Source organism: Platichthys flesus, chromosome 14 (assembly GCF_949316205.1).
Source record: "Platichthys flesus chromosome 14, fPlaFle2.1, whole genome shotgun sequence".
Lineage (NCBI taxonomy): Eukaryota > Metazoa > Chordata > Actinopteri > Pleuronectiformes > Pleuronectidae > Platichthys > Platichthys flesus.
Genome location: NC_084958.1, coordinates 6,640,673 through 6,650,372, shown reverse-complemented (window position 1 = coordinate 6,650,372; position 9,700 = coordinate 6,640,673). Strand labels below are relative to the sequence as shown.

The 9,700-nt window shown below is 41.5% G+C and overlaps 2 protein-coding genes across 4 annotated transcripts; one reads left to right on the top strand and one right to left on the bottom strand.

Annotated features, from left to right (window-relative positions):
• Positions 1 to 105: 105 nt before the first annotated feature.
• Positions 106 to 4,704, bottom strand: abhd4 (abhydrolase domain containing 4, N-acyl phospholipase B). Its single transcript, XM_062404952.1, has 8 exons — positions 4,535 to 4,704; positions 3,140 to 3,225; positions 2,878 to 2,976; positions 2,485 to 2,773; positions 1,533 to 1,720; positions 1,337 to 1,448; positions 1,063 to 1,249; positions 106 to 894 (listed from the first exon to the last, which is right to left on the bottom strand). The coding sequence occupies exons 1-8, from the start codon at positions 4,576 to 4,578 to the stop codon at positions 805 to 807; spliced, it is 1,095 nt and encodes a 364-aa protein (XP_062260936.1). The 5' UTR covers positions 4,579 to 4,704; the 3' UTR covers positions 106 to 804.
• Positions 4,705 to 6,586: 1,882 nt separating this feature from the next.
• Positions 6,587 to 8,907, top strand: dad1 (defender against cell death 1). Of its 3 annotated transcripts, none has more exons than XM_062403957.1 (3): positions 6,587 to 6,906; positions 8,001 to 8,159; positions 8,699 to 8,907. In XM_062403957.1, exons 1-2 carry the CDS (start codon positions 6,696 to 6,698, stop codon positions 8,129 to 8,131), a joined length of 342 nt encoding a protein of 113 aa, XP_062259941.1. In that variant the 5' UTR covers positions 6,587 to 6,695; the 3' UTR covers positions 8,132 to 8,159; positions 8,699 to 8,907. The 3 variants fall into 3 exon arrangements, with proteins under 3 accessions (XP_062259941.1, XP_062259940.1, XP_062259939.1); XM_062403956.1 differs by having other exon boundaries at positions 6,588 to 6,906; positions 8,694 to 8,907; XM_062403955.1 differs by having other exon boundaries at positions 6,588 to 6,906; positions 8,683 to 8,907.
• Positions 8,908 to 9,700: the final 793 nt, after the last annotated feature.

The following is a 9,700-nucleotide window of genomic DNA, read 5'->3' as shown; positions in this document are numbered from 1 at the left end:
TTTGATCAGAGGACTTTCATGGGGATGACACTTGTTACTGACCTCTGCTGGCTGGGTCACAAAGTGCAACACGTGTGGAATACTACAACAGCAGAGAGGGATAGCGTCTGTCAAATAAGCTTTTATTGTTTACAATGTACAAAACACCATCATCTGTTTAATACAGTGGGAAAGGTACAGAAGTCAAAGAAAATATAACACACAGTGTATTAATGTTTGACGTGAGGCATATATAAAATGTGCGTATCAGTGGACTGGTGTCTGCTTTGTCACAGACAGGCGGCACTATTTCAGTGTTGGTTTTAATCAGATCATTTAATGGTCTGTATGAACACATTGCAGATTAAAAAAATTACATGTTATAAATAAAGTTTCTTATTCTAAATAAATTGGTGTAATAAATACCAAACAGCAATTTGATGCCAGTAATAACTTGTTACAGAGCAGAGCAACATCCAGGATGCTTGACATGCATAGATTACACTGCTAAAACCACCAACATGAACTGTCTCTATACATTCAGTGCATACACAAGCACACGCGCAGACATACACACCAGTTGTACTTCTATCTTAGTGAGGCCACTCATTCGCATAATGCATTCCCTAGCCCCTTACTCTAACCTTAACCATCACAACTAAATACCCTAAAACCGAGTCTTAACCTTCAAACTGCCCTTGGAAGAAGCGAGGACTGTCCTCACTTTCCAAAAATGTTCTCACTTTGTAGGGTCTATGCTTAAAATGGTTCTCCGAAAGATACAAGTACAGGAACACACACGCACACACACACAAAACCACGGAGTCAGTTAACAGAGTTACATATATTTTCAACCGCTCTGTTGAACTCTTCTGGTTGATCAGCATACAAGTGATGAGAGGCTTCGCTAATCAGCTGCAGATAAACACAGATGACAAAGACGGTTAGTTATGTGCAGACGCATTACGTTTATGTGCTGAAGAAAATTCATTGAATTAAAATGATAGCAATTCAGTGATGTGCTGTAATATGCATAATTGGACGACATCAGCCTAATGTCTTTACTTGTGCATGTCCACTCACCAGCATTTTGGTGTTGGCCTGGTTCCTAATCTGGACCACTCTGTTCCCTGATGAGCTGTCCACCCAGGAAGATTCTCCATACAGCATGGAGAGGGGCATGGAGGGCGGCAGCAGGTCAACCCGATGCAGCATCGGCCTCTTAGCCCAGCCCAGAGACTCCGACATGGCACGTAAACCCACTTCACCACTGGGAGGAGAACGGAGAGAAAGGGCGATGAGATGTGTTGGCCATTATCAGGCATTAACATGTTGTATTGCTAAAATGTCTGCATACCTCGGGGTTTGTGCGTTACAGTGGTAGATGTACGATGTCATTGTGTCGTCATCAAACAGATCTTCAAATTTCCTTTTGAAATCGGGGCGGAATCTGTTCACCAGACCCGGACCTGAATCAGTGACATACTCTGATGTTAGTGGACAGAGTACTATGTGGCTCAGCGTTCTACTAGATAAACAATCAGGTCTCTTACCCCATGGGCCTGCTGCTCGAATGACAGCCAGTGGATTGAAGAGGGAGCCCACCGCTAGAATAGCTTTCACCCAGCGTGGAGGTGACGGCCTCCTCGCCACCTCTGTCCCCTTATCGCCATTCGCCTCAGTCTGTGCACTGGGGTGCTCAGGGAAACCCCAGGGGTCTACCAAGATAAGATGTGATACTCTGGAAAAGGACAGCAGAAGAGAAATTATATTAAGCACCATTTATTTCCTTACTCATAACGTGGTACGCACTGCTGTCTTTCTTAATACTGTAATTAGGAGATTGGGGTGAATGGGTTTTAGGGACAGAGTTTTACAATTTAGAATTGTTTGTTAGTTGTATCTCTTTACCAGACAATACAGATGCACATTTTAAGGAGCATAACCTGAGAATAGAAGGTCAATATCGAAAGATTCTTTCTTGGAATTCTGTACAATTTATTTTAAATACAGGTTTAAAGCAGCATTAACTTCTTTTTTTTGCTGGCCACTAGGGGCAGCGTTAAAGCATTAAATCTGCAACAAAATACTGGAGATCATAACAACTTGCAGAGGTGTTCTGGAAAATATTTTGGCAAAGAGAAATGTATTGACAAGACACTAAGCGAAATTTGATACAAACTCATATCTCTAGTTTAAGGCCATTAATAACATAATGCTACAGTTCTGTTAAGTATTTAGCTTAGTTATCTTAAAGACAGGAACCATTGGCCCCTCTCAAGCTGAAGCTCATTGTCTGCTTGCAGTATTTCATGTTAATGCCATGACAGTGCTATCCAACTCGCCTTTGGAACTCCAATAAATCAAGATCACAAAATGTTTTAATACTTAAATTCAGATAAAATAGCTTATATTCAACATGACAAACACTGAAGTATTTGCTTCTGTATACATCCCTGATGTGGGTTCACGTGATGGGTTTTAGTTATAATTTATCTATACTACCTTGAAGGGTACTGGATGGCGTAGGAGGTAGCCAGGTATCCCCCCAGACTGTGCCCCAGCAGAATCATGGTGTCCAGACCCACGGACTGTCTCCACTGTTCAATGGAGGCGACAAACTGCTCCTCTGCCTCGGCGGCGTCTGAGGGGAAGGGAGGCCTGGAGCTCCGGCCAAAGCCCAGGAGGTCGAAGGCATAGACGGGCCGGGACCTGCTCAGCGCGTCCAGGTTTCTGATCCACATCCCCACCCCTCCTCCAAAGCCATGGACCATCACCAGGGGAGTCTTAGGGACTGGTGGAGAAAGGAGGGTAACAGAGCAGGAGTTTGGTTGTGGGTTTTACAGTCCAGAGAATGCAGCTGCTGCCTCCTGGTGTACAATAAGAGGAGGGTCATACCTGCAGGTTTATGAACCATCTTGTTGGTGAGAGTCAATGTCCATAGCTGATACTGGTTTGGTAACGTCACAAACCGGGCCCACAGGTCATTCTTAATACCTGGTGTGATTAGGAAAAGAAGAGTAACAATGAAATCAAGATGCAGAAATGTGATATTTCATAAAGGGTTAGCAGCTTTAATACACCATCAAAGGGCCTAGTTATGTTTACACTAGTTCCCAGTGGTTATGTAATCAGCCAGTATAAGTTGAGACATACTTACAGGCAAGAATCTTGGACTCGGTTGTCTTCAAGAGGGACGTGGAGGTCGGACGCCAGGAGGGCCACCAGTTCCAAACTGAGTTTTCCCTGACAGCACAGAGAGACAGAACAGGAAATGCTCAGTGTCTGATAAATGTACAGTACGAATGCTTCTGGCACAAGTCCAAGATTCAAGCACTTGTGGTTTGTTATTTACATGAGGCACATGACGACTACACATCCAGGGGTGTCATGTTTCACTACCCTCACGCATAAGCCACAGCACTGGAGCAGAGGTTAATGATCACCCCAGTTATCTGTGACTTCTTAGTAGTCATTTATATTTCACTGTTAAGCAGTTTAAGTCAATACACTGATAACATTGAAATCTTGAACACCTATTATGTAAAATATGTTGAAAAACACAATATGGGTCAACCATCCCCATCCCCTTCCGCTCTGAATTCAGGTGGAAACAGGCCAGTGTCATATTTCTAGCTCCACCACCACCACCACCACCACCAATACAGCAGGTACAGCTCCAGGCCTGTCACCTGCCCTTATACCAACAGGTTATTCAGATTTGCTGAGTCATTGGTGTGTCAACCACTGCTGCTGCTTTCCTCAGTGACATAAAAAAAGAGGCATGTTGTAAGATAATCTCATTAAACCAGTACTATACAGGGCATAACATTTAGGGATAACATTTTGATTCAGATTAAATATTTAGAATTATCATTTAAACTCAACCTTTAACGTTTAGATTAGGACTTTATATTCAGATTTAACATGCAGGCTTAGTTTAAATTTAAGAACAAAGAGGAATTAAATCATGAACTTTTACTTCGATGTATTTTTTGCGAAGAAGGTGAAGATGACAAATTTCACAAATGTTGCTGTAAATCTGGTGAAAAACACACACCACTTTTAAATCGTTTAGGAGCTCAACCTGTTGAAAAGTTGTTGTTTTCAGCATGTGTAAGCATGTGTAACAATGTGTAGCTTCACAATCTGCTCAACACAGTCAAATACGCTGATTAAAAACCATATTGAATCTACATCACTGAGTTCCAGTTGCAAACTAGTCAGCTCACTTTTCAGTTGACTAAGATTCCCCCACTGTCTCTCGCATGAAGCAGACATGCATTGTGCCATCACGTAAGATGGCTACATGTCTAAATCCTCATCATGTTTTAGTGTTGATGTGGGTTGAACAAACTCAATGAGGAGGACACCATCACACATCGTGTCTTACTTCCTCTGAGTGGATTCAGATGCACCGACTCACTGGAGTGACCCAGTAGAAACACAGGTCCCAGCTGCTGGGAGTGAAGGGGCGCAGGTCACCCAGGGAACTCGGTGTATTGTGTGTGTGTTTGTGTGTTTGTGTAGCTGCGCAGCCGTGCCACTGACTTACTCGGTCTCACAGTCGGTCTGCATCGGAGCTGAACCGGGATCCATTTGTCAACATGCCCCGGTGTTTAAATCCAGTTCAGTCGATCGAGGAGAACAACACGTTTTCTGCTCCGGCCACACAAACACAACGAGTCACCGTGAGGGGGCAGCTCGTGTTTTGTAACTCGCACATTCCCGGGTCAGCTGACCAGGCGCAAAGATCGTCTATTGGTGAGGATGCACCGAAGCGTCGGTCTACGATCGCGGTCAAAAATACGAAATAAAGCTGCCTTCTTCCGGCGTCAACAGCAACTGCCACTGCAGTGTAAAGGGAGCTGCCTGTGTTGTCACGCTGTTCGCTGGCAGCTATCTTTGTTCCCATGAATCAAGAAAAAAGCTCCACATCCATCAGATCCATGTGCATGAACCATGCACATGGATCTGATGGATCTTTGAGTTCCTCTCTATCCATAGACACCAGGATCATGCAGCATGATCCTGTGTTCACAGCATCAGTTTCAGTGTGACTGATGCTGTGCCTGAGTAAACTGTGATAAACCAAAGGAAAACCGTGTCCTTGCCTTACATTCTACATGAGACACATTCAAGATGGTGAATAAGTCCATGAGAGCAGTGATGCACGGAGATGCCACTGTTCATGGAGCAATTTATTGCATACAACTGTACCATAGTGAATGGGATTACCGCAAAGGAACAAAGTATTAGTAACGCACAGGACCAGGAACACTGCCTCAATTTATATGTAGGTTCTCTCTAGGCTGAATAAATGTGTTCAGTGTGCTTGTGTTACAAGACAGCAAAGACAGACAGACAAAATGTACTTTCCAATTGCATATAAACCATATACAGTTTTATATACTATCATAAGTCGACTTTGGCCCAAATGTTTTCTTCATGACGGAATCTCATAGGCATTACCCAAGGACTCTTAGTTAAATACACTAACATCCATGAGAACATTTAAAAAAGACTAAGTGCTCCTTCAAGAATATGAATTCAGTTAACTGACAATAGCTCCAATAATGACTCAGGCTGGGTATTCCTGTAAAAAAAAGTGCTATTTATACTTTCCTGGCTAACCACTAATTTCAAGTACATCTACACCAAGGTTAGCAAGAACAACATAAAAGGATTAATATATATTGCTTTTGATGACAGATAGACCATTGAAATGTGTAAATAATCACTTTTTTATGTTTGAGTAATTTGTGCAAATGCAGATACTAGTGACTAAATTGCCGCAACCAGGATTTGAGCTTGCTGTCTGTCAGAACATTTGTGATGATCAAGACTAACTTTGGGTTTAACATCTCCTTTACTATTATTATATAATTTGGTTTATCTATTGTCTGTATTTGAATTGTATAGTTGCATTGTGAACTCTGTTCTATGTTAAACTATTAAACTGTAATATAGTTGTACATTGCATTTTTCATTAAAGATAAATAAATAACTTGAAGATTGGGGTCAAATGTTAATTGCAAACACTCTGGATAATTCACTTATTTATAATTTATTAATTGCTTGATAAACAGAATTCATAATCATCTGTTTACATGTCAAACTTTAAGATTAAGTTTTGCCAAACTTATATTTATATAACATTGGTTTGTGTTTGTCAATATGAAACTTTGTACTCTAATGCTAGTTATTTCTAAGGGTATGTTATATTAGTGTTTGTGTGCTTTATGTGGTTTGGCTAGTTTGTTAATTAATAAAGTTTATTTAGAAAAAGCTATAAGCAAAAGAAGCTACAGTATATTGGGATTTCATAGTTATTCTTGGGTCGTGCCGAAATTGTAATTGAATTTAGAAACTCAATCACTTCATCAACTTTTATAACAGTCACTGTTTTACACTTACTGTGGCGGTATGATTATGTAGATTACAATAACATGGATGCATGTCATAAAACTGACAGAGTGTAACATCTGTTTACTTTTAGCATATCTCTCTTTCAATGGTTTTGGGGGGGCGGTGCGCACTATCCCTCGTTCAACATACAGTCTATGGTTCAACACGGGCCTTTTTGCTACTCGGACACCATTTCCTGTAACACCGTGGCGGCTTCCGGTTGCCGAGGACACGTCACTCATTGGACTGAGGAAGAGGATCTGCGCTAACCGCTGCTAGCTGCACACTTAGCCTCCAACCCAAGAAACATGTCTAACTCCGTGATCTCGGTGGTCGGCCGGTTCCTGGAGGAGTACGGCTCCTCGACGGTGAACAAGCTGAAGGTGGTGGACGCCTATCTGCTCTACATCCTGCTGACGGGAGCCATGCAGTTCCTCTACTGTCTGCTGGTCGGTACCTTCCCCTTCAACAGCTTTCTGTCCGGATTCATCTCGTGTGTGGGCTCCTTCATCCTCGCAGGTGAGTCTTCTCCACGGTGAAGTGTTGTTACTGTCACCAGAAGGTTTCACTGAGCCACGGGGTCAGTGCTCCTTCAGCGACCAGCACAGACACATGCTAGCTAACAAGCTAATGTAGCTTGATCAAAATCTATATAAAAGTAGACTGAGGGTCCGTTTGAAATGATCCCAAGCCATTTATAATATATCCTGCAAAGCTCAGCCTCCACATCACCACGAAGCTGATTCCACAGATTTTAAAATGTGCTGCACATTCCAGCCTTCAGGGTTGTTGGGTTTACTGCAGGATCGTTGCATTAAAGTGTTCGCATTTCAAGTGCATATATCTAATAAACAGGTAACTTAATAACTCAGTATGTTTCAGAGTTGTATGTGTTCCCATAGTGCAGGAGAGTGGAGACCCTGTGACTCAGAGTTCATTGACAACTTGTCCATAAAACATTCGACTGGGTGACTTTAGGCCCTTTGGCTGATATGATGATGATGATACAGATCATTGCATTAAGCAGTATGACAATATGCCAGTAGCTATTTGTCTCAGCTTCCCTGCATGGTGTCATTTGTGATGTAAAATATGCATTTATTGATAATGCTCCTTTAAAGGTTTCAGGGTTGGAATTTTCAGCTTTGAAAGAAAAAAGCGTTACTGTAACGTATTTATAATTCTCATAAAATGCACAGTTTCACTGATAGACTTAGATTAACGAGACACCGTTTCTTTTTGGGGGCGGCGAGACATTAACCTAAATTTTCCAACTCTTCTATTTATAATCACCGGATCATGATTGGATCGAAAATAGTCATGAGACATTATAAAAGAAAACATAAAGCGTACCCTAACTCCAAATAGAACAATGAAGATGGCATAACTAGCTCCGGAGGCAGCAGGTTGTGGTAGACCCCCCCCCCCCCCCCCCCTCTTATTCTGATAAGTTCTGATAAATATTTGCTAAGCTATCAATTGAAAATGTTCTTAAGTATGGAACTAGTTATAGTCCTATTGCTTTTGTGTTATTCTTTGGTACACAAAACAAGCTAAATCCTCCATGTCTTTTCTCTCTCTCTCTCTCTCTCTCTCTCCCCCTCTCTCTCCAGTGTGTCTTCGTATCCAGATCAACCCACAGAACAAGGGAGACTTCCTGTCCATCTCTCCAGAGAGGGCCTTTGCTGACTTCCTGTTCGCTCACACTGTCCTCCACCTGGTTGTGATGAACTTCATCGGTTGAAACTAACTAATTAGCCCCCTCTCAGAAGGTGTGTAGTTTACACAAACATCTCTCATTGTAAGAGTTAGAAAAGCTGGATTTATTAACGTTTACATTCTGTTCAGCACCATTGCCACTGATGAAATTACGATCGGTTTTAAGTGGAGTCGGTATTTGAGTATAAGAGTTTATAGGGACATGAGCCAACCCTCCTGTGGATATGGCACACAGTCTCTCAGTGGACAGTAAAAGGGCTTTTATAAAGATATATGCTTGGAAAATAAGACATGCCCTTGTCCTTTGGGTGCTCTTAGTCACATTAGCCGTCCTTGCCAGGTCATCACTTATTTCTCAGTGGAACAGCTCCAGATAGAGTGTGTGATAAAGCGGACTCTTGCTATTCAGGGTAGATCCACAGGATACCACATATTGCCTTTGCTGTGCTAGAAAACAGCGTTATTACCTTTTAGATGAGCAGACAGTGGAGGAAAGGTCACACTCTGTTTTCTTGTTTCATAACCTCCATGTTACTGACCCTTCCACCTCTTCTGCTCTTTTCTCTCACCCCAAAGATCACGACAAGAGAAGATGACAAATCTCCCCGTCAAGACATGATGCCGCATTCCACCGTCAACACTGAATCAGTTGCATCTTGTCACATGTGATACAGTACAATTTTGTTACTGATAAACTGGTCGATCTCTCTTTTTTTTTTTTTTAATGTACAAATTTGTAAAGCATTCCCTTTTTGCACTGAGGTGACGAAATAAAAACAACAGACATGTGGTGAATAGCGATTTTACGTGGTTTTCCTTTCAAGTTGTCCAAAAGTACTTGATTTCACAAATATTAAACTCTTAGCAGCTTCACTCTCCTCCCCAATAACATCTCTTCTATAAAAAATAATTGCATATATTGTGTCAGAATCTCAAAACAAATAAGATGATTGTTCTTTTGCTTGTCAACAAGCATCCTTCTAATAAGACCATGTCGCCACACAGTGCTGTACAAGTTTCATCTCTATATCCTCCCTTTGTTATGCTCTGTTGTTATATTACAGCCTCATTTATACAACAGCTTTGTCCTATCACTGTTGGGGAAGCTAGGAGTTTACATGAAGATCTGCTTATTGCAAACAACTAAATATGAAACATCAACCTGTCTACAAAAAATTGTAAATGGACTCGACCCAGTAGCTAGACAAGTACAATTTTGTAAGTAGTTTATTAGAATTGTATGCATGTGTGTCATAACATATTTTGTGCCTTTATGAAATAAAAACCATATAGTGACCCGAGAACACTAATAACAAATGGTAAGAGACTGTATTATACTGACCACTCAGTGCTTCACAGTACAAGTCAAATTCACACATTTATACAGCACTGAGTCAAACTATTCACACACCCACTTGTCCATGAAGATAAGAAGAGCTGGGGATCAAACCTTTCTACCCCCAAATTGAGTGAATGTTATTGTCAATTCAAGAGGACTATTGGGCCTTGGCAGAGTTTTATTTTCTGTTGGGTAGGTTGACCTTTAACAAAGCGCTACATTTTATTTGTTGACAATATATTTTGTAACCTTTTT

Excerpts from the sequence above, each read along its gene's own strand:
- dad1 (XM_062403957.1), top strand. The coding sequence starts at position 6,696 with ATGTCTAACTCCGTGATCTCGGTGGTCGGCCGGTTCCTGGAGGAGTAC. Across the intron at positions 6,907-8,000 it reads GGGCTCCTTCATCCTCGCAG|TGTGTCTTCGTATCCAGATC; the intron begins GTGAGTCTTCTC and ends CTCTCTCTCCAG.
- abhd4 (XM_062404952.1), bottom strand. The coding sequence starts at position 4,578 with ATGGATCCCGGTTCAGCTCCGATGCAGACCGACTGTGAGACCGA. Across the intron at positions 2,977-3,139 it reads CGAGTCCAAGATTCTTGCCT|GTATTAAGAATGACCTGTGG; the intron begins GTAAGTATGTCT and ends TAATCACACCAG. Across the intron at positions 2,774-2,877 it reads GATGGTTCATAAACCTGCAG|TCCCTAAGACTCCCCTGGTG; the intron begins GTATGACCCTCC and ends TTTCTCCACCAG.